The following is a 24,994-nucleotide window of genomic DNA, read 5'->3' on the forward strand; positions in this document are numbered from 1 at the left end:
GATGCATTTTGCCCTGCCCATGCAAGAGAGCAATTTTAAGCTTTATTGTGAGAGATTGATTTTAAGGAATTCAATTGGTATCTCTATGCAGTGACAAAATGACTGAAGAAAGAAGACACTTCAAAACTACCGTTTCAAAAATAAGAATTTTAAGGGTTTTTTTTTAAAAAGAAATGAATACTTTTATTCCCCAAGAATGCATTCAATTGATCAAAAAAAAAAAAACTGTCAGTAAAGATATATTTTAAAAGATTTTCATTTCAAATAAATGGTGTTCTTTCAATCAGTTTTGCTCATATTTACCAAGGATGCCAATATTTGTGAAGCCCACTGTAAATGCAGTCTTAGTGGGCATGAGAGACGTACAAAAACGTGAATATAGATAGAACGAATAAGAAGTTTCTCTTTTTAGCACTGCTCTTTTAATATCTCTGTTTTCATCTAAGTATGTAGTTCTGTTTTAAACCTCCACATATAGAAGGTAACCTAAAATGCATTGTTTTATAAACTCACCATGCATCTGGCTAGACCTGGTATGAATTATGTTTGATTGTTTTATGTTTGTTTATTGTTGTCTTGGTGTAGAACTCCATTATCTAAATGTCAGGAAAATAAATTTGACTGATGTCAAACATAAATGCTGTAATAAAACCAATCTGTAATTACTGACTTACACAGGGTACAAAAACACCCGGAGGGAAACACACATGCATGTAACCCTCCCTTGTTTCCTGCATTCAAACGGTTGGGTCGTAATGTGACAGTGTGAGTGGGACAGACCATACAAATCAGCTTAAGCCAACACACACAGTCTAAGCATGAAGGATACATTTAGAATCTTTCACCCGTAACAGCATGTGCACTCCTGGCGGCACTCTGGCTGGCTGTTGTCATACTTATTTAGATTAAAGCAATTATTTGAGATTGCTTATGAGTTCATCAGCGCTAATGCTTATGATAACTGCTTGCTCATAAATCCACGCAATCAGTTATTAACTGATGAGACCGGAGGGCAGCAAGATGTCTCGTTAAAAGGGTTCACACAGCTTTTGACCAATCAAATTCCAAGACTTTGTTTGTAATTAAGGATTTCTGTCAGGTAATAATTATAAAGTAATTATACCTAATGTTGACAACAAAGGCCTGTCCACAACTATAATGATAACGGCACAGAGAAATAATACTGTTGGACTTAGAATGCATCCTGCTTCGAAGAGTGCGAGCATTTAAAGCGACAGACAACAAAACTGCAGTGTGTGCTTAGAATAAACACTGGTGTGGACGCTAATATAGTTACCATTCTTGGTGTGAACGGGCCTTAAAACGAAAACAAAAAGTCCAGAGATTTCAATGTGGTCCAATGGAGGACTGTATAATGCTACCCCTGGCCAAAGACAGCTTTGTTTTTATTTAAAAGTCATTAGCTAGTACCATTAGCTAGCTGCTGAGGGTATGGGTTAGTTAGACAAACCTGTCAACATGTTTCTGAAAGATGTCTTATATGATCTCCATATTTTATCAAAAATACAGTCAAAACCGTAATATTGTGAAATATTATAATATGAATTCTCAGCAGCCGTTAAACACATGATCTTTTGGAGATCATTCTAATTTGCTGCTCAAGAAACTTTTCATCATTATTAATTTCAAAACAATTGTGCAGCTTAATATCTTTTTTTGGAAACGGTTCAAAAGAACAGAATTTATTTGAAATAGAAATCTTTTGTAACATTATAAATATATATAGTATTATTATCTATCTATAAATATCTATAGTACTGATTTCTTTCTAAACAAAAACCTTAAAATTTTGAATGGTTGTGTATTCTGAAACCTTTCAAACAGGCTTCAGGCATAACAGATCCATAAGTAGCATGTTTAATTTTACTAAGCCATACATTACTATTATAAAGCCAGATCTAGAATAAGATTAGAGAACATACACTATATGGGGTGTTGGGATATTATTTTAATAAGAAAAACAAATGGAAAAAAATTTAAATAGTTTTAAATTTTAACCCGTTGATTGGGAAACACTGATGACATGGTATTGGGTTTTGTTTTTTAAAAAAGGGAACCAAAAATATATTCCAGCAAGTTGATATAAGAACAGAAGTAACACACCATAGAAAAATAGAATATATATATATATGAACATTTTTGTTTGTACATTTAAACAAAATCAATTTTAAATTTAAAGATGTGATTAAAATGAATGAACTATTCCTGCTGGCTTGTGAAGGGATGAAGACCGTTTCTGCCTCTGTTGGCTGTGATATGAAGATGATAGAAACCAAGACAAGACATGTTTGTCTTGTCATCCGTCATGTTATTTCTATTATATTTGAGCCTAGGGTCCGCTTTTTTTCTTTCTTTCTTTTGTGGGTCTGTTTAGATATGCAAAGATAAAAATGCCTTCATAAAAAGGAGTGTCTTTCCACCTCAACAGACAGCACATTTCCAGCCCTGATGTCTGAAAGCTAAATTAAATTTCCATTATAAAATTCTCCTTCCAAGAAATATAAAATACTTAAGATTCCCACTTGTGAAAAACATCTCAAATTCAAAGCTGATGTGATTCAGATCATTCAATTTGGAGTATGAAGATCATACAATTTGCAACCAAACTGGTATTCCTGTTGTGAATCTGGTGCTGAGGAGCTGAAGAACTCATTGGATGCTACACTCAGAACAGCAGGGTAGTCCTGAGATGGGATGCAGATATGTGTTCATAGCGTAAATGCTGCATGTATATGGACATGTTCGGATGTTGTTCCCGCTTTAAAAAGGTTTTGAGCTGAAGTCTGTTGCGAGACGGGAGACATATGCTTCATAGATGGTGTCCAGGAATGAGGCATCATTCTGAATCATAGAAAGAGAAAAATATAACATTAGAGGTAGTGCAGCAGTCACAGTCAAACACATTAAGTTTGAGTTTCCAATTTACTCAACAATATTAGTCATGCAAAAAGAAACTTTCTGGACTTCAAGGCACAATATGTAAGATTTTTTTTTAATTAAAATATCCACTCAAAAAAACTAGAACAATGTTATACATTTTTGTTGACTTGTGTACTCCCTAGGGCTGGGCGAGAAAACGATAACGATAATTATCGCAAAATCATTTTCCTCGATAAAACGATAACAACAGTTCGATAAATGCTCGATATAATGCTTACGCGCTATGCATAATGCTGTGCATGCGTTTTGCAGACCGGGCTTCTGCGTGCTACGCGGTGTTGTTGACAGTCACAGTGGCCGACAGGCTGACAGGCTTGGAGGAGTGGAGCGAGAAAAATGAGCGATAGTGAAGAAAATTCAGCACTCACGACTAGCTCGGAGGACACCGATATTGTTGACAAAAAAGGTCACTGAACTTCAGTGGTTTGGAGATATTTTGGCTATTTTCAATCGGACATAAAACAGAGCGACGTGCACTGCTTATAGGTTCACCACACGGTCATATAATTATTCAATTATCTTGCTTCTTCAAAGTTCTTCCATATAGCATTGAGCCCAACACAGCGCTAAATCTACATTAGCCTAATATCAGTTCACGCATAGGCTTATCGCCTCATTACCTGTAGTGGGTGTCTTACAGCAAGCTAACGTTCCCAAACTATAATCACTAAAACATCATACTTATGGAAAAATACATCGCTATCATAATTTTTTGGCTTTGGTCATTTATTAATAACTCAGCATCGCCTGTATTAAAAGAGAAATAAAATCATTTCATCCGATGTTTAAAGTGAATAAAATAGACTTGACAACCCTTACTGGAGTTAATCAACTACTGATCTTTGTGCTCTCTCCCAGCCACCACAGTTGTGTGTGTGTGTGTGTGTGTGTGTCGATGCGCGGTGGACCAATCCACTGTAAGGCAAGAGAGGGGGGACTCAAAATGTTTCTAAACGTAAAACGCATTTTTTGCCCGTTTGCGTGTTTATTGTTTTACTACTTACACAATTATTTTAATTAAGTATATGTAATTATATTATTGATATATAGAGTGTAGAGTAAAAAAAATGCTTTTTCTTTTGTTTATTTTATTTATATTGTCAGTGTAATTTATTTAAAGGTTTGGCATGCTGACCAGAAAGATTTTTTTGTTTATTGACAAACATTATCTTTAAAGCACTTTAACTTTGTATTTGCAGTCAGCAAAGCCAAATGTTATCATTATAGTTCTAGATTTTACTATAGATATTTATTTATATTCTTATATTCTACTCTATTAATATTGATAAATCTAACTCAGTTTTGATTGTTTGTTCACCTATTTGGGAAGTGTTTGTCATGTTTTGACAGTAAAAGATAGTTTAAAACTACAATTAACTGTCTGTTTTCTACATCTTTCGCTCAGGAGCAAAAATATGCCTTTAAACTGTAAAGAAATAAAGATTTGACATTTATCGTGATAATTATCGATATCGACTGATATGGAAAATTATATTGTGATAATTTTTTTGGGCCATATCGCCCGGCCCTAGTACTCACAAATTTTTAAATCCAGAGAAATAAGCCATTTTAACCAGATCACGAACCGTGTCTGTGCATCGCCTATCAATGACATCATACCCGCATTACCCTCGATTTTCCTCAGTTTTATTTTGTAGAAGCCATGGAAACACCAAAGACGCTTTAATATATTATGCGTTTTATTAGACAGGTGAGCAACTGTTTGGATACATTCATTGAGAGAACACTAATCATTGTTATAAAGTCTTGTTGTTTAAATCTCGTTTTCTTGATTTAAATATGTTTTACCATGACGAATATTGATCTAGCTTACTTCAATCTGCAACAAGTGTCTTATAGTAGCCATAGAGCGAACGCACAGAGAAGCATTATAACATTACTTTTAACACACTCAAATAATTTATCTAATATGATAAAACAACACTGTGGGCCCTATTTTAACGATCTGAAACGCAAGTGTCAAAGCGCGAAGCGCAAGTAACTTTGTGGGCGGGTCTCGGCGCTGTTGCTATTTTCCCGGCGGGATAAATGGCTCTTGCGCCCGGCGCAAATCTAAAATGGGTTGGTCTGAAGTAGCTTCATTATTCATAGGTGTGGTTTGGGCGTAACGTGAATAAACCAATCAGAGCGTCATCCAACATTCCCTTTAAAAGCAGGTGCGCAAGTTCCATTATGGATTGCTATTATTATGGCGTATTTACCAGGCGCACGCCAGGAGCGGTTCACAGCCGAGGAGACTGATGTTCTTGTAAGAGCAGTGAAAGACAGAGAAGTTGTGTTGTATGGGGATGGGAGAAACCCACCCAAAATAGCGTCGGTTAAACAGGCGTGGGAGGAAATAGCCACAATTGTTTCATCAGCTGGCATCCCCAGGACGTCGCACCAGTGCCGCAAGCGCTACAATGACATCAGAAGACGGGGAAAGTCCAAGCTTGCCAGCATCAATCGGGCACGCCGTGTAACGGGAGGTGGATCTGCCTCTACTCAGGACCTGACGCCAGCAGAGGACATCGCTGCGTCCACCCTCACCGATTTTTTTTCCTGGTTCTTGACGGACAAACCAATTTGTCAGATGTCCTTATATACATATATGTCTTGCCACTATTGGGCAAACAGGTCTGATCCTTAATTATTACAATTAGCCTGAATAATTTGTAAGCTAGATTTATGCCTATTTTTTCACATCTTCGTGGCACACCACAATGATTTCCGTCATCTCATGTGTTAAATTTTTTTTAGTGTAACAATTTATGATTTGCAAAAATAACTGTTGCATCTGTGTAGATTACATGAGCAAAGTGTATGCGCGTTGTGCACGCTATACATTATGGTCAAGCATGCGCCCTTAAAATAGCATAATGAACAACGCGCAACGCGCCACTGACTTTAGACTAGGTTTTTTCTGGTCAGTGGCGCAATTGTTTAATGGAACAGCAAAATAGCACCAGGGATTGTTTGCGCCGGAACACGCCTCCTTTTTTGCGCTGAACCGCCCAGGGAGCGCAAGTTCATTCACTAGTTTAGCGACTTGCTTCTGTGGAGGGAAAAGCGTGCTTTGCGCGGGTGCAAAATAGGAATGACACATGCGTCTGTGTAAAAAGTCAATTGCGCTGGGTGCAAGAAAGGGCCCTGTGTATGCATGACCGGAAAAAGTGGAAGCGGTCGTCTGCGGCATAATAAAAGCGCAGCGAAATCCAGGCATCATCAAGCTACGCCTTTGTTTTGAATAAGAGATCTCTAGCGACATATTGTGGCTTTAAATAAAAAAATTCTATAAATGTTATATATACACTACCATTCAAAAGTTTGGGGTCAGTATGTTTTTTTAAAAGAAATGAATACTTTTCAGGGAAGCATTCAATTGACCATTGAACGCTCTTGTGTGCAGAACTATTTTCTTGAGCATCGAAACCCTAGCCTCCATTGCTAATTCCAAAACGTTGTTTTAGAGCTAGCAATGGAGGCTTGATAGCAAACTAATGCAGCGAGTTATTAGAGAGAGAGAGAGAGAGAGAGAGAGAGAGAGAGAGAGAGAGAGAGAGAGAGAGAGAGAGAGAGAGAGAGAGAGAGAGAGAGAGAGAGAGAGAGAATGCTGTTCGGCAGCAGCATCTACTAATACGGTACTGTAAAAACAGCGCCTTTATTACCTCGCTAGTGAGAAATGTCATGTAGCTTTTAAGTTGCTAAACTATTTACTGATAAAATCATCAGAACAGCGCTGATAACAAGTTTCTGTGTTTGAGTGGGAGAGCAGAGAAAGAGAGTATGTGCATTTCGTACATAAACATAATTTTGTGAGAAAAACATGTAAATAATGTGTTGTTTTTATCCTATTGTTTACTCTATTTCTTTGCTTGGTCAGTGTTGCTGTGGGTTTTGGTTATTTTTTTGTTGTATGCTGTAAAGACATGGAACTGTAATGCGGTCAAGACCTGCCTTGAACTACTTTTGCTGTGCGTTTCCCTGAAAATAATTGCACACCTTAGAGCGTTCGTCAGCCAATAAGATAAGCATTCAACAGCCCTGTTGTATAATATTGAAATAATCAAGATGGACATGGGTTTGGTTCTGACCTTGATGAGGTGGAGCAATGTGGCCTGTAGTTGAGTCTTGTTAAGTGCTCTGGGTTCAGCTGGTTCTGGTTCTGCTCTCGTGGGTTTAGTCTGGGCGAATACACTGGGTGACAGGAGGGTGGGGGCTATAGTTGCTGGGATACGCTGCGGTGAGATCACCTGTACACACACACACACACACACACACACATTAAAATCACAGGTTACAGATACAGGATGCTGCAGAATAACTTACTAATTATCTCTAAGTTGAAGATGTCTGTGTAGGAGCATAAATGCAATAGATGCCTAAAGATTCCCAAATAGTTTAATCAAAATAACGGACACCGATTTATTTCACCTGAGTCATATTGGTTTTGCTGGGAGTCAGGCTGGGCTGTAGGAGCTCCTGTCGGGGATGGAGCTCTTGCTCCTGCTGCACCAATGTGAGCCTCTGTAGAAGTTCATGAGGCGACACCACATTCACTGCCAATCCAGCAGTGGGCGCTATAGTTGGGACATAGATCAGGTGCTGAGCTGGTGCCGGCCCTGAGACTTTAGCCATAGGGTGGATTTGGGGCCCCATCCCACTCTCTCCCTGATTTAATTGTAAGAAAGGCATCCCTGGGATCCCTGCCACAGGAGGAGGGTTCATTAGCAGTTTTTGTATAGGGTCAGGCTGGTTATGGACTGTCCCGTTTTCACACAGACGGCTCTCTGGAGGTTCAGACAGAGGCTGCAGCAATGAACCAGACATGAGCTTGTGGATGGCTGGACAGTGCTGCATGGGGGCGCTGGACACCACTGCGCCACCTGCCGGAGAAGGATCATCATAAGACAGCGAGCGGGCCACCGCAGACCTTGCTGGGCCTACCCTGCTGACAGTTGAGCTGGGCTGTGGTGAGACAGAGTCCGGCTTTGGCTGAGCACCAAACAAAGTGACAACTGAGAGGTGCTTTGAGTCCATTTCGGCATCCTGAGAGAGAGTAAAACTTTTTTTTACACATTCAAGCATTTACAGATAACAAAAACTGAGTCGAAAACATGCTGAGAGATTGCACCTGCTGTGTTTGTCCCTGAATGTGTGCATCCTGTGCTGGCTTGAGGGGAATGGGTTTGATCAGATGGGGGTTTCCATAGATGACACCACCACTGCCAATTTCTTTCGGCTCGCTGAGTTTTCCCTAAAAATAAAGAAATAAATGAAAGGGAAAACAAAACATGAGTAAGAGAAGTGTGCTGTGCACTGGTGACCTCTAGTGCACATGAGGCACCTTAATAGTTGCGCAAGACAAGAGAAGACTTTAAGACTTGTGTGTCTCACCTTGTCATAGTCATCTTGTGCTTTAGTGAGCATCTGCATTATATCCACGCCCTGCTCTGTTGATCGTGGAGAGACACAGTCAGTTGATATTTGTGGCTGTAACTGCTGTTCCTGCCCTGCCAAACTGACACACACATAAAGAAAGAGTGAGTATGTGTTTGTGAGAAAGTGAAAGCTAGGGTTTGAAATCAGCAACCCATTCTTGTTGAACTGTTTTGTTTTTTTTAAACAGGAAGCAAGATTGTAGTGACATTTGGTTTTGTGAACAGCTTTTGAACATATGCCAAATGGAACAAAGTATTAAAAAATACTCAGTGTTTCCTCGGCCTCAAAAAGAACAAAATAACAAAGACAAATTGTAAGCTTGAAGTAGGAATTTATTGTGATGAGATAAAAAGATTGGGTACTGCTAAATCAGTGAGGTCTAATCCTGCTACTGGAGGGCCACATTCAGGCATATGCTGCATCCCAATTCGCACACTAGCCGTCCTAAATAGTACTCGAAATTAGAATTAGTGTGTCCCAAATTGTAGTATGTTGAAATGAGTATTCCAAAGATACCTGGATGGTCTACTTTTTCCAGTTAGAATCCGAAGTGCAGATCCATGCACACTCTATCGGCTAAAATATCCCACAACCCATTGCAAGTTCGGACGAGGATTCGATTAGAACTACAAACACAAATAAAAAGATTTAAAAAATAAAACAAAGAAAAAAACATGGCAAATGTGCGAGACCGACGGTTAAGTAGAGAGGTTTATGCTGCATTCAGTAATTACCGCAGGCTCAAGGTGACATTATGCGTTTCTATGCCAACACTATCAACGCCTAAATGAATCTGCAGCAGTTAGACGGTACAGTGGTCACATGGTACAGGTAGGAGCTCTCAGGAAACTCCCATCTTACAAGCTGTAATTACAAGCTCTACGAGGACGTGAATGCTTTTTACCAGATGAAATCTCATAATTTTGATAATTACAACATGGCGTGAACGCACCATTAGATAAAGGGGATTGAGTGATTAATAATCAATATTTAACCTGACGAAAATATATTTTTTCATTGCCCACATTATATCTAATCTATATCTTGATCATTAACTTTTAAATGCATCATTACACCAAATACTGGCAGATCAGCGCGTAACTACATTTCTCTGCGATATAGTAGAAAATTAAATTAAAATGAATGCGGATGATTTTAACTGTGAAAAGATGATTGACAGGGCAGTTTAAATGGTGACAGGATGCATGTAACTAAGCGAAAGAGTGGTCTGTTAAAGACAGAATTAGGATGAATTAGGTCCCAAAGCTTGCATACTATATTCTGCTACTCACTCAAAAGTATATACATTCTTCAGAAAACAAACAAACACAGTACATACTTTTAGGGCATAGTATAAGTAGACGAATTGGGATGCAGCAAGAGTTTAGCTCCAGCCCTATTTAAACACACTTGAATCAGCCAATCCTCTGTATAACTAGAAACTTCCAGGCATGTGTTGAAACTAAACTCTGCAGGTCAGTTGCCCTCGTATAGGAGGCAAGATTGGACACCTCTGCATTAAATCATACAAGATTTTTTTTAATGCCTTTTCCTCATCGTTTGCAGCATAACATGCGTAGCCCAATTTAGAAATAAAGGAATCTTATGAGTAGGCTCTTGTAATGAATAAGTTAAAAGTCTTGAATCGGTCTCAAATGTATTGTTACTGTAAGGTTTGATTATTAGACACATTCAGGAAAAAAATGAATTTAATTAAAAATTAAATGTATTAAGTATATGTTATGATTCCTCATAAAAGTACTAGAAGAATCATTAAGAGAATTGTTAAGGAATAGTAATCATTAAATGGAATTAAAGTGAGAGCAGAGAAAGTTGTGTGAGTTTGCAGATGGTGGAAAAACTCACTTCTTCATGAGTTCCGCTATACGCTGACAGTCTTCTTTATCATAGAACCAGATGCCATAGATGGACACTGCCAATATAAATATACACAGATTAATATTAATATCAATCACATTTAAATCAAAACGAATCATCAGAAGAAAATGCAAATGTTTAGCACATGATCAGAATAAACAGTGGAAAAGGACCACTGAAACTGACAGCATACATGCACTAAAAATGCCATCATACAAACACACACTCTACTCGAGCCGACATTCCTTTCCCAAACAGTCCAAACTCCCAAGTGCCCAAGCAAAACTGGAGCCAACTGCTGTGCCAGTACATTAAGTGTTCAGATTAGAGCCCAACCGAAATGGGTTTTTGGGGCCCGATACCGATATTAGGGAGTAAAAAAATTCAGATATCAATATATCGACCGATATTCTTTATGTGTATATTATAGTACAGTACCAGTCAAAAGTTTGGACACACTTTCCCATTGGTGTGTCCAAACTTTTGACTGGTATAAAATACAGTATATACATAATATACATACATTGTACATAAATACAACCGACCAAACATACAAATGATAAACAGTTCTTTTCAGGTTTTTCATGTAGGTCTAAACTAGATTTTCAGGTAGGCTATTCGAATATTCGTTCGATGGGTTGGTTTTCGATTTTCAAATTTGGGATTCTAATATTCTTTTTTAGCCTAGCAGTTTTTAATAGGATGGACAGTTGAATAGGAACCCAACCTCGTTATACTTAATAAATATATTTGCTTCTTAGTGTTCCCTGCAACAGAGTATTCTCTGTCTAGAATGCACAACTGCACAAGCTTATATGGAAGAAGCGCATGCCTGAGCTTGCATTTTGGGTTATGCTGCGTTGGTTTTGACATTGTGGAAAATAATATAATAGAATCAAAATGTATTAGCCTTTTTACCCGTTAGGGTGAGAAAATGTTCCCTCACCGTCACATTGCAGTGTTAGTGCACTGAGCGGCTGTGAACAAATTTGGGGGCAGGTTGCTTGAGTTGTGGGTTCATTAGCCTATTATTCTTAATGAAAAACACAACAACAAAACAGTGCAATGACAAACTCCCTTAAAAAGGCCCTTTTACATTTCACTTTGAAACCAAATCTTCTGCGATCATCTTGTCATTCAGCTCCTCCCTCTCGTGATGAATGAAATCTGACTCCTGCTGCAGTTTGTGCAGCGACTCTCGTTCGGCTCATGCTGCATGTTCAGTTTTTAATTGTAGTTAATCTGTTCTCTAATTGAACAAAATGATTTGAAGCGCCGCTTCTCGAGATTCCTGCTTTTATTAGAGAGAAGAATAGGGCTGTGCAATTAATCGAATTTCGATTTTGCCTCCCAACGATCACCAAAATAGTACAATCGAGAAAAAACGATTATTTTGCCATGTTCAGTTTTGCAAGAACACTCTTATTTTGTCTTGCGTTCTGAATGAAACGCACACGCGCTCATCCGCCCCTCCCGAAGCCACAAACTCTCTCAGATCGTGAGTCTCGTGTGCATATCATCCGCTGGAATTTAAAAACTCGGCGCGAGTAAAGATGGCAGAAGGAGGGCAGTTACAGCAGCGTTTGGTGAGCAAAAAAGGCTAAACCAACTCCGTTGTCTGGGAACAGTTTGGCTTCGAGGAATCAGACGACGAGCAGAAACATGCTACGTGCAAGATTTGCTACATGGCAGTGGCTGCGACGCAAGGGAACACCACGAATTTGTTTAAAGCTACACTGTGTAACTTTTTTGTCTATTCTTAGCTAAAAACACTTAGTTCTTTCAAAAATATATGTGCTCATTAATGTATATTTACTTCTTTCAAGTAATAAAGTATTCTCGTAAGTTTATAATATGCCATTGAAAATACATTAGGTAATGGGATCTAACGGTGGTCGCCATGTTGCCCCTCCATCTTGAAAGTACATTAGCCAAAGAGGGACATACCCGTAAATTCAAGCTTCGCTTTTCGCGTTTTAACCGGTTTTAATACTCGATGGCACTGTACAAAATTCTCTGCCTCGCGCATGTGCGCGTCAACTTGTTCAGACTTGTCTGGTGCATGTGCAGAGAGTTTTCATCTCAGCAGCGTCAGTAACAGAGTTATAAGGAGTTTTCCTGGCTTGTTTATTCCTCAAAAGTCTGTTTTTCCTTGTGTGGTATTTCTGTGCGTTAATAACTCCGTAAGTAATAATAGTTATTGTCATTGTAGATGTGTTTCAGAGTGTGTCATCGCGTAAATCAGTTGATGTCACCTCAGAAGTATTTTTGTGTCAACATACAATAGCGTAATGCTCACCTATTTGAATAATCATTCAGTTATTTTGTTATCAACAATGTTTATTCGTTTATAGAAAATATTTGCTTGTAATGTATGTTGATGGAAATATGTATCAGGTCTGATCGGCATATTAACAATTGTTATACAGAGCGCACTGCAGTGCTAACGTTAAAGCGCCGCACACACTTTTGTAACCAGACACCGCTTGTTAGCAGCGACAGCTCCGCTCCTTTTAATGCAGCTGCCTTTAGCGCCTATATATGGTACAATAAGCTCTGGTTAACGGTTACATTATACAAATGTATAAGTATAGTTATACAGTTCTTAACTGTGTATGTATATTTACCATCCTTATTTGTTCTCTCACTGAAACCACATTTATGTACATATCCACGCAAACCTGTTTATGCCTTGCAATTGGATGACTGAATAAACATTACTAGCATCAAAGTTCACTCTGGAGTAGCTGCAGTTCTTTCTAGCCGAATAATTAGGCCAGTTGAGTTCCAACCATCCCACTGCGCACAGAATATCCCACAGGCACCGTGTCGAATGTGGACGAGGTCGAAATGGAAGCCATGTTAATCTTGGACTAAATCGGCCACCGTAGGAGTTGAAATGAAATCGGAATTGAGAGGAACAGAAACTAAAGTTCACTGGATGGTCATATACAAGTTCACCACTAGATGGGGGAAAATATCACACAGTGTAGCTTTAACCACTTGAAAATTAAACAGAGTGACCTATGACAATCTAATAAAGAAACAAAAACTGACGAGAGCAGGGGTGCCGTGTAAACGTCCTTTTTTCCCCTCATATTTTTCAAATAATTCTCTCTTTGTAAACTTTGTTTAATGCATGCGAGTGCTGCCGTATGTTTGAATATGACCAGTCGTTTTCACCGTCATCACCCGGGTTTAGTGCCAGAAGACGCGAATGAGAAGTGGCGCGCTGTGAGAAAATGTATCTCTGTGCGCTCATCCGAGAGCGCGCACACGTCTCTCAGCGCGCAAATATTTAGTTCTCTTTCAAGTCTTGCTCTTGAACGGACAAACTCACACAAAACGTATGTCAACGTCCATCTTGATGAGTATCCTAGCAGACATAGTCTGTATATGCCTTAAGTGAACTTTATACAGTCGATAAAGACGACGCATATCCGATCCGGATTGAATAGCTTTTGTAAGTTTAATAGGATTCATCTTTAATTTATGCACTCAAATATGCAATGTTATTTTACATTTGATACATTTCTGTACCTGAAAACTAATGTTAGACGTACCTGAAAAGCATATCTAGCCGAACCATATTGTTGATCTTATTTATTTGTGGTTATCATTTTTACGTGAATACTTTTATACTTTGATTTGAATATATGTTATATTATTTATTTTAATAGTTCAAAAAGTACAACAAATGTTACAATTTCAATTGAATTGTTGAAAGGTGTATTTTTAATAAATACAACACATTCCCAAAGTCATGTGAAATAATCGTGTTACATAATCGTGATTTCAATATTGACCAAAATAATCGTGATTATGATTTTTTCCATAATCGAGCAGCCCTAGAGAAGAATATGTTCAGCCCCTTCCCTCTGAAATTTTGAATATTCGATGTTGATTACTACTGAAGCTTCAAAGCTCAAAAAATGGTATTCGGACCAGCCCAAGTTACAACTAAGAGAGATTTCAGGGATTGGTTCAGACTGTGGTTCCTCATGATCCCTCATGAACTAAACTTAGAGCCTGGTGCTGACAGCTGAATCAGGACCTGTTCCATTCACCTCCAGAAGTAGCGGAGCGATAACAAAACCCAGAACAGTAAAAGAGAAAGACAGAGAGTGAGAGAGAGAGAAAGAAAGAGAGAAAGGGCTGGTGCTGTATCCACAACCGTTCATTCTCAGAGCAGAGAGCACCACATGGGTCAGTGCCTGGGGAAAAAACCCAAAGAAAAAACTGCCTGGGAACCTTGGAACTCATCTCTGAGAGAGGGGGAGGAGAACAAGGAGAAGGACAGAAAGAGGGATGAGAGGACACTGCAAATACTTTTGAAGTTGAACTTAGCAAAACACAACAAAGAGAAAAGAAAAACAGAGACCCAAAGCAGGAGCGTTTGCTGCATATTTTACTGAATGGAGCTGAATCCACACGCGCACTGAGGAGACTGAACTTCTGACCGACTTCAAATAGACCAAAGCTTCAATCTGCCAAGGATTGAAATCTCAGAAAGTGAAAGAAGATGCTGCGGGGGCTGTTCAGTCGGCGCAGGCTTAAGCACGAGCGACTGGAGGAGGAAGTAGAGGTGCGGTTCAAAGGAAAGCTTGTGTCGGAAAGAGAGCTGGGCTACACGTTTGTGCGGCCAGGAGGTAAGAGCTTCATATACTCAACATCCTGCTGAAAGTCTCCAGCTGCACCGTCACAAATCACAACCACAACACTGCGTTTGTTTAAGAGACAAGCTGAGAGAATCCAGCACCCTTGGCACATGAGGGAGAGCGTTGTAGAAGACGGACAGTGCAGTTCTTACTTCCCGTTGTCAAAAAACCTCATCAGTAGTGTTTGCAAAGGTATTATTGTTGCCGATACCAAGTATTCAACTATTACAAGTATTGAAAAGTAACTCTTGAACCATTTGTGCTACCGATATGAACAATATCTCAAATTAGGGCTTTTTTGCCATTTCAATTATTATTATTTTTTTTATTGCAATTACACAAGATTCCTGGAAAAAAAAATCCAGGTTTCCAGAGTTGTACCAGGCTGTACAATTTAGCCAATTTTTTGTTATTATACATACTTACTAAAACTTACTAAAAAACAAAATAAATGTTACTTGAAGTGTAATTTCACTTAAATAAAGAAAGTATTTAAGAAAATAATATAATAATTTTATTTTACAACTTAATTTTTTTTGCAAACCGAGCTACTGCAAACACAGGCGGATAATGAGCTGCTCATGTGTAAGAACAGAGTGCCGTGCTTCACTCTAAAACATGCAGCACATTTATTTAATGGTTGGTTGGTCACAGAGCTCAATGGAAAAATCCTACCGGCTACCGGGAAAGGTGATGCTAACTTCCAGGCTGGCCTACAAAAGCATGTCATCCCTGCAGAACTTGAGACTTGTTGGTGGGCTCTTTTGACTGTAACAACTACCCAAAACACCCTAGAATAAGCCAAAACACTTTAGTAGTCACGTACAGTATCAACAAACAAACGACCACTTAAAACATCTTTACAACCGCAAAGCAAGGCTCTGGCTACCACTCACAACATACTATTGAGGCAGCAGAGATAATAACCACTTGGTGACAAATAATTCCTATATGCTGACACGGAGGCACCCAGTTTAAAGGTTCCCGTCAGACAGTTAGCAGTAGCACAGATTTTTACTTTCACTGCAAAGCTCAAACATCAGTATTGGACTGTCTGAAACATCAGGATCTACAATGATTCATTTAATCAGCCTGAAGTACTTAAGGCTTTTCCGCATGCACTCTATTTGTAGGTCTCTTTATCATGAATTTCCTTGGAAGTCTGTGCATGTGAGAGGGGCTTGTTATCTAATCACGATTGGCTGATCAGGTCTGTGAAGCTGGCAGGAAACTGGAAGAGAAACACACACACTTCTCTGCACCATATAAGGCACTTTGGCTCTGGAGCCTCTCATGCAGGCACGCCTGCCAGCGATCTCTGATCTCACACACACACACAGACGCCAGTCTGATAGCTTTCTCAATCCAGACACACTTTTACTGCTGTTAAGTTCTTCAGCTTTTTAATGGATGCTCACCGTGTGCTCCCTTCCCTGTTTACACCTGGTATTAACATCCGTTTCAGGCCATGTGTTTGACACTGGATGCTAAATACACACCCAAATGGAGTCCATCAACCACATTCAGGGTGGTCAAAACCATTTCACTTTTAAAGCCCAAGGTATACTTCCCTTGTTCACATTTTGCTCCAGCTTGTGGACAGCCTGAGTGATATGATTTTTGTCATAATGCTAATGTCTGATTTTTGTGTCTACACTGCCTTGTGTGTGGATGCGCAGTGATTTGAAATATAAATATTTACTTGCATTCAACGGTCAATGAAGTTTACTTTAAAAACTTGCTTGCTCACTCAAATGTGCAAGTGGAGAACACGGAAAATTAAGTATAACGGAGCCTTAAATGCGCATGAGTTTGAACAGCAAAGAACCACCTACTGAGATTCAACTACCAGATTCAACTCAAAGTTTATGCAAATTAAATGCCCATTACTACAAGGTATTAACATTGATGTGTCTCGGCGGACTACTTGTTATGAGAACAACCAAGACGGGTCTTAATAACAGATGTAAAGAGAGAGTAATTTTGTTTGCTGAACACCAGAAAATTTCCCTGAAAGCATAGGCTAGATGAGCTCGGAAATAAGAAATAATAGATGAGCCCATCTCCCAAAATCTCATGTACAATCCCCCAAGAAGGCATTCCTGTAGCTCAAGCTTTACAGCAAGGCACTAACAAAGCCAAGGTTATAGGGTCGATTCCTAGGGAATGCATTCACTGATCAAATGTATATCTTGAATGCAATGCAAGTTACTTTCGATAATAGTGCATACATGTAAACATATATTGAGTTTTTGGTAACACTTTAGTTTAGGGTCCAATTCTCAGTATTACCTAGTTAGTTGCTTATTAGCATGCATATTACTAGGATATTGGCTGTTTATTAGTACTTATAAAGTACATATTAATGCATTATTCTGTATGACCATATTCCACTTTCTTAATCCTACCCAATACCTAAACTTAACTACTACCTTCCTAACTATTAATAAGCAGTAATTAGGAGTTTATTGAAGCAAAAGTCATAGTTAATAGTGAGAATTGGACCCTACTCTAAAGTGTGACCGAGTGTTTTTTTAAATTCCAGTCTGTTATAACAGACATTTCTGACAAGGATACTTTATCTAAGGAATCATTAATGAAAACAACTTGGAACAAACAATCAAATCTGCACACTTGCATATATACATGATTATATTGTGCTATATATATAATAGAGATAGAGAGACTTACAACGAGCGTTCCTATACAGGAGAAATGGATGCTGCAGCTGGAAATCCAAGTCTTTAGTGATGGGTTCGGTCAGGTTGTCCATGCTCAAGCGATTCAGGATGGTGAAGCCATGCCTGGGGGAGGCAAGCCTGATGCACAGAAAACTGACATTAAAACTCACAACATGAGTGGGAAACTAAACCTTATGAGTCCTAAACAACTGTGAGTGGGAGTTTTGCAGAGTTAGTGCAGTCGAGTGTATTATATCAGAAGGCTGAAGAATATCATGCGGGTTACTTCTGTGACCCTTAGAACCAGTTTAGATATCTAGGGCTGTGTTTGTGTGTTGCTTGCTTCACTTTTGAAAACCTACAAACCTGTTATAGACAAACAGAGTTCCCTCCACATCTGTCTTTTCCTGCAGAAAAAAAAGAAACATTTGTATTTAAGAAACAAATAATTCTAACATTAAATAACAAGTCCAACATTTTTACATACAATCATTAATATTTATTGCTTCATAACAGTAGTAATTAATCTACCATTAATACTGTCATTAATAATTATGTCAACGCTGTTTACCCATTCATTAGTGGTGTTGTTGAAGGTGTAGAGTGCTACTTGGCTGGCCAGGTCTGTGATGCTGCTAATATAAGGGTCTAGTCTCTTCAGGGCAGACAGACTCATGGATAAACAGTTCCCACCGCCTACTGTGCTTGCAGTCATGGCTCCAGCCCTGTTCTATAAATAAAAACATTCAGACACCCAGGATTACAATTTAAAATATTCAAATCAAAGAGTTTATTTCCAACAGATCTCAAGCTGCTCAATACATAGTCTTAGAGTAACTATATTACTCCTCAGGCAATTGTGTGCATCCACTCCTTTATAGCCTATTAGGAATATTTTCACAGAACTAGTGCACATAAATCTCCTTTATCTGAAATATATTTCAGTTCAGTGAGCTTTAGACAATACCAGCATATTGTTTTGTATGTCATATGACAAAAAGCTGTACCTACAAAAATCTCCAACCCAGTTGTGTCTCAATAGTCTGCTTCTTTACCTCTAAAATGTACATATAAAATCATAGTTGTGGATGTAAATACATTTAATAAACATTTACACAGGGCTGTATGTTTTTACATTACATATTTGATAAAAGTAGGCCTGTTTAAGTTTAAATAAATAAATGAAGAAAAAAAATCATAGTTGTGAATGTATGTAAATAAATTTAATAGACATTTACACAGGGCTGGGTGTTCATACATTAAATTAATGGAATAAAAAGGCCTTTTTTTAAAAGCAAGTACGTGTGGCGCGTGCCCGTGCAAAACCCATATCTATAATGAAGTGTGGTCGATAAGGAGATCCTATGCGGTTGCTACGGTACTCTGACTGGTTGTTTACTTGCCCGAGTCAAAAGATCCCACCCCCAAGTATTTTAATGTGTTCTGGCTGCTTGATTTGGAAATATCTCGATTTGAGGCAACGTTCATGTGCTTAGCACATTGGGAAAGTACACACAGAAGTTTCATATTGTGGATTAGCAATTTGCCCAAATCCCCAACTGTGTATGAAGAATAATAGTAATACTGGCTGATGCTTGATTTAGAAAGTACCACTAATAATGGAATAATTCATGTATCCATAAGTTTACAAATTAAATAGACGAGGCCTTGGTGAGCTGCTGCATCTCTGTTATAGATCGAACTGGAGTGAAACTTACCTGCACTTTAAAATATCGCACAGATCCTAAAATTCCTTTTAAAACGACGTTCAACTCCTTAAAATAGCACTGAGGCAGTTTATTTCACACTCCGGTCTACTGGTATTTGTTTCCAATGTTCTGCAAATCTGTAAAACGGGAATATAGCGCTTCATTTCACTTATCTAACTCCTGATCCACTGCCGCTCTCGCCATGTTTGCGCTGACAAGACAGAACGAGCGGATCGCTGAGTGGCTGCGCACACAGGAAAAGTAATCAATGCCTGAATAGTCGATGAGTCTTTTCTTGAGCTCACCTGAGATTGCCAGACCTTTAATTTACATCATGGTCATTGGTAGTAATGAAGTGAGCTGACGCTGCATCCAGAGGAGATCTTTAGGATTTGAAATTCTCGCATTTCTGCACTATCCCTGCTTTGGTAGGCATGATAATTTGAAGTTGTAAGTTACGTTTTTGCAATTGTTTGTTTGAATATTCTTTCTAAAAACATATCTCGCAGCCCAGAAGCCGAATACTCTTGCTGCAGTTTTAATAGTCAAACCTCTCTGATGTTATTGTCATTTAAAGGGCTAGTTCACACAAAAATGAAAATTAGCCCATGATTTATTCTCCCTCAAGTCATCCTATAGGTGTATATGACATTCTTCTTTCAGACGAATACAATCAAATTTATTTTTAAAAAATCCTGGCTTCTCCAAGTTTTATAATGGCAGTGAATGGCTGTTTCTGTTTTGAAGTCCATAAAAGGGAATCTATATATCATAAAATGCTCCACACGGCTCTGTGGGGTTAATAATTTCTGTGTTTGCGATGCATTTGTGTAAGAAAAATATCCATATTTAAAACTTTACAAACTGTAATCTCTAACTTCCGCTAACTTTAGTACGTGCGTTCACTAGAGACTGGTGCTCCAGCATATGACGCAGGCGTAGCATAGACTTGGTTGGCGTCCTGTCAGCTGGGGGTGTGGTGTGGGGCTGGAGTCGGCATGGGCGAAAACAGTCCATTCCCCCACAATGGAAATGCATGGCGTTAACCCAGTATGGCCTGTGTAGAATCACTTCTGCCACTCGACAGAGCAAGATATATAGAAACACTGAGTCGTATTGGGTCAGATTGTCCGTACAGTATCTGTGAATGATAAATGACCCAACAGAATCAATGGCCAGAGGTGTCATTTTCTCTTCAAAATGCATGCTGCTCTGCCCACCCCATATAGGTATGACATGCCAACTTCATAAATCACCCAGTCTTTCGATGAAGACAGTGTTCCTGAATTTAATGGATTAAAAGTATGTATTACACACAGTTAATGTTTTAAAATGATCATAAAACATCTTGTGCTATGAAATGTATATTTTCTGAATATGCCATGTGCATTGCAAAGGGTGTTTGTTTATGTATAAGTATGTTTGGGCTAGGATAAAAAACATGAAACGTCAAACATTAATTTACCGCAGTGCCACCTTTAACAAACATTTGTCAAAAGCCTAATATCCAGTTATGATGAGCTGTTTGGCATCAATGACACAGGTTTTCAGCTTGTAAGCTTGAAGCACAAATATGAGCCCAGCCCTTCCCATCATGAAATAAAGAAGACTTTTGAATGTTTTGTACATTAATACCCTCACGCATTATGTGGCTATGTGATATCGCTCAGAAACTGCTTTGACGATAAAATGACTGCATTTCTGACGCAGTTCAAGTCCCGTGACAAGTATGACTTTATTGGTGTTTTATTGAACACACTTTTGCCATTGCAATGAATGAAATCTCTCTTTTTTAATCTTTACAATAATACCAGCATCATGTAGTGCAAATGTTTAATTGTAATGGATGTATTGCACAGGTGGAATTGACGAACGGCTCCGTCTGTTTATTTGGCAGTTTAAAACTTATTGACTCACTGATTCATAACGCTTCGAAGCTTCATGAGGCCGTGTTTTGAAATCGTCATCACTATATAAGTCGATATTTAGGGTTTTTTGCGCACAAAAACTATTCTTGTCACTCCATAAAGTTATTGTAGAACCACTGTAGTGAGATGGACTTTGTAACGATGTCTTTAGTACCTTTTAAGGGTCTTGAGAGTGAACCGTGCATTGTGCCAATGGAGGCCTTTCAGAGCCATCAGATTTCAACTAAAATATCTTCATTTGTGTTCTGAAGATGAACGGAGGTCTTACGGGTGTCGAACGACATGAGGGTAAGTCATTAATGACAGAATTTTCATTTTTGGGTGAACTAACCCTTTAACCCCCCAGAGCCGTGTGGAGCACTTTTATAATGGATAGATGCACTTTCATGGACTTCAAAACAGAAACAGCCATTCACTAACATTATAAAGGACTTTTTTAATATAACTCCAATTGTATTCGTCTGAAAGAAGAATGTCATACACACCTAGGATGACTTGAGGGTCCATAAATCATGAGCTAATTTTCATTTTTGTGTGAACTATCCCTTTAAAGGAGGATTTTTTTTGAATGGCACTTAACATGTCACATGTCACATCTCTATATTTTCCCCCATATTATCTGACACTTTTGACTTTAATAAAATGATCAAGTCTCACTGCAAATAATGCATTACAATTGCACTAGTAGCCGAATATATGATGTTGCATGAAGCTGCATTCACAAGTCATGCCAGCCAACACAACATAAACAAACAAAAACCGTGCACCTTTTAAAAGCAGTTTCAACTAAGGACTCAACACCTAGAAACTGAATCGTACTATTGAGCCCTTGAGCAAGACACCAGGGTTGCTTCAGGGTGACTGTCAAATAATAACTAGTCTTTTCCAAGTCAATTTACCGTCTTGGACAATTTAGTCAACAACACTTTGTGCCACTAGAGGGCATCACTGCACAATTACCGGTACTCGTGATTTATCATCGTTCTCGGCAGGAGTTTAAACCTTTTCCAGAGAACACATCAGCCCGTGCAGTTTTTTAATGTTGTTAAAAATAATCTTGAATTTATGTACACATCTGTATGTGTTAGCTGATAAAACTTGGCAAGAAAGTTAGTAAACTTTATCAATTAACATTTACCTTTGACCTAAACCTTTTCTGTTCACTACTGCATGGAGACATACGAATCAGTACAGAAGGGAAGAGGATGTGCCTCAGTTATGTTTAGTTAATTAGTAAATTGGTATAATTATAGTGTTAGTGAAAGAATCATGTAGCCCGTAGCTGTAGAGCACGACCACTGTTGTATATCATATTGAGTGTGCAGACAGACATGATTAGTCTTGACATTTGAAATGTGGGTCTGGAAGCTGGGAGGACATTTGTAATCTTTGAAGCGGCGAATTAACCAGTTTTCCTTCAGTACCGATGCCCGCGATTCTTTGGATCCCTGGATTCCCAGAAGCTCATGATTACAGGGTGGCACCGAAAAACACTTTTGTGAACATTTCCTCTCTGTTTTGTATAAACATTCCAAAGTTAATCAATTATTTGAGGATGCTGGAGGGGAAATCGTTGACCTCTGTCATGAACTTTTGTTCAAAGTCAAATCCAATCAAAGAACTTGGCTGTGGACTGAACGTCCGTGAACTTTGTTATTCCCTCATCTGAAATCCTGCAGTTTTGAGTGTCTCTTCTTCCTTCTACATGCGTTATGATTCTCCTGACTGGTTGAATAGTCAAAATCTGCAATTCTGATGCACAGCGAGCGCGAGAGAGAGAAAGGATAATCTGGGGCCAGTGTCTCTTGGGACATGTGAAGTTTTCTCATGGCTGGAGGGAGGGACCAGGGAAGGGCCTGCTAAATACGTACAAGGCCGTTTGCTGATGAAAGATTCTCAGTCATCTTGCAGAAATTCCCAGGCCCCATCGTCCCCTTTATCAGAGCCCGCCAGTCCTCAGGATACGGCTTGTCCTGCCATGGGAAGATCAGGTCGGTTAAAGCTCAGCTGAAGAGAAAAATCAACCCGACACCTGCTGCTGGGGAACTCAACATTCACCCATTCCAGTGGCATCCCAGCAACCAGCAGAAAGTGGATAATGTCTAAACATGGTGCATGGAGCTGTGACGGTGAGCGTATTTACACCAGATTCGTTGTGGTACAAATCACCTTCTCAAATGGTTCTGGGCTGTAAAAGAAATTGAATCTCTTCACTGTGTTGGGGCTGATTTGACTCGATTTTCCCAAGTTTGCTCTCTCCCTCAAGAGATACAGCCCGTGTGGAAAAGCGTGGAGGATTTATTCTCCTTTCTAGCGCAGTCACATCTGGAAGCAGTCAGGGAGTCTACAGGGGAGGGGGTTTGGTCGTCAGATCATTGCAGAGAGGCTGGTGGTGTGCGCTCTCTCTCCGCAGGGCCACAGACTGACTACTCCCCTTTCTCTCCAATATGGACTGGACGCGGCCGATTCTGCACTCTATTTCCTAACGAGGCGCGACGCAAACTACGCCTGTTGTGGAACATCTCAGATGGAGTCGATCATATGTGAAGATTGAAGCCCTTGAGATCTGGAATATACACACCTTTTACCTTGTGCTGCGCTTTCTGAAACGGTCTCTGAAACTACGCCCGCTTTTCCTGCGCTTCTTCTGGCTGTTGCAGCATCCTTTTTGAACCGTTTCCGAGCGAATCGCGCCGATTTGATTATCGATTATCAGCAAGCGGCGCTGGTATCATGTTTCTTAGGTAGGGCCCGGATGTTCCAAAGATGCACTGGTTCGTTTTCTTAGGTGGTTCCTGCGAATATCCTTTCCTGATCTTTAGCTCCATAATGGGGATCAGGTAATATTAACTAAGCCGCAAGAGAAGGAATATCTTACGCTTTGCGTTTTTCTTTTTTTTATTCCCCCCTTTTCTTTCATTTCTCTCCCTTGGGTTGTTTTTTCCTACCCCCTTTCTTTTTTTTACAACCTTTTCTTCATTCACCTTCGGATAAAGCTGGACCACATATATGGTAAATGAAAGCAAAAACATGTACATACCGGAGGACACCCTTGAAAACCATCAAGGTAATTTCTCTATTTGTCTTCCCTCTGTTTTGAAACTATGTGTGTGTGCCATATGGATGTGTTGGGGGTGTATGATGATGAGTGTGTTGGCATTATCATGGGCATGACGCGGGGGTGTACCCGAACCTTTCCATTTTCAAACACACTCTGCGCACTGAAATCGCTTTTGATCAACAAATGTCATGAAATATAACCACTCATGCCCGACAGCTATTCTATTAATATTTTGGAGGGAAATGCATATATGTAGTTGATGAACTTGTTGGCTGCTTATGGACACGCCACGGCTTGATCATGTATCATGTGGTCACAGACGCGCGCACAGATGTCAATCGATTTTCCTGTCAGCTGCTTCAGACTTAAAATGCCCTTTTAATCATTTTGTGTGGCCGGACTGCATTGATCACAGTCCAGCAGCTCAAATGAACTCGGGGTGGTGTCATCGGCGCATCAGTTCACAGTGATTATTCTGTTCAGAGCATCTGAAATGGTGAAATGAAGCACCGTCAGCAATGCCCCCTCATTCTCGTGTGCATCTGTTGAATTTCCCTTCTTGTGAGACAGCTGCTGTGGCGCAGCAGTCTCCACAGGTTGCGTGCTTTTAACGCTTGCGAAAAGCGCGAGCCTCAAGTCTTTTCCCTTTACAAGATCCCCCTCCATCCAGGGCCTC

At 39.4% G+C, this 24,994-nt stretch overlaps 2 protein-coding genes across 5 annotated transcripts in view; one reads left to right on the forward strand and one right to left on the reverse strand.

Moving 5' to 3' along the window:
- Positions 1 to 1,857: 1,857 nt before the first annotated feature.
- On the reverse strand, positions 1,858 to 19,545 carry dcp1b (decapping mRNA 1B). The gene is made up of 10 exons (XM_079818249.1): positions 19,339 to 19,545; positions 18,192 to 18,350; positions 17,987 to 18,027; positions 17,631 to 17,758; positions 10,270 to 10,336; positions 8,359 to 8,482; positions 8,096 to 8,218; positions 7,396 to 8,010; positions 7,056 to 7,214; positions 1,858 to 2,862 (listed from the first exon to the last, which is right to left on the reverse strand). The coding sequence occupies exons 2-10, from the start codon at positions 18,333 to 18,335 to the stop codon at positions 2,782 to 2,784; spliced, it is 1,482 nt and encodes a 493-aa protein (XP_079674375.1). The 5' UTR covers positions 18,336 to 18,350; positions 19,339 to 19,545; the 3' UTR covers positions 1,858 to 2,781.
- The window catches only part of cacna1c (calcium channel, voltage-dependent, L type, alpha 1C subunit), a 143,845-nt gene continuing 133,258 nt past the window's right edge, over positions 14,408 to 24,994 (forward strand). For all 4 annotated transcript variants that reach the window (XM_079818245.1, XM_079818247.1, XM_079818246.1 and 1 more), the window contains exon 1: positions 14,408 to 14,930. In XM_079818245.1, coding sequence (XP_079674371.1) covers positions 14,804 to 14,930 — 127 coding nt within the window. In that variant the 5' untranslated portion in view covers positions 14,408 to 14,803. The remainder of the gene's footprint in view (positions 14,931 to 24,994) is intronic.

Source organism: Gobio gobio, assembly GCF_949357685.1.
Source record: "Gobio gobio genome assembly, chromosome: 5".
Taxonomy (NCBI): domain Eukaryota; kingdom Metazoa; phylum Chordata; class Actinopteri; order Cypriniformes; family Gobionidae; genus Gobio; species Gobio gobio.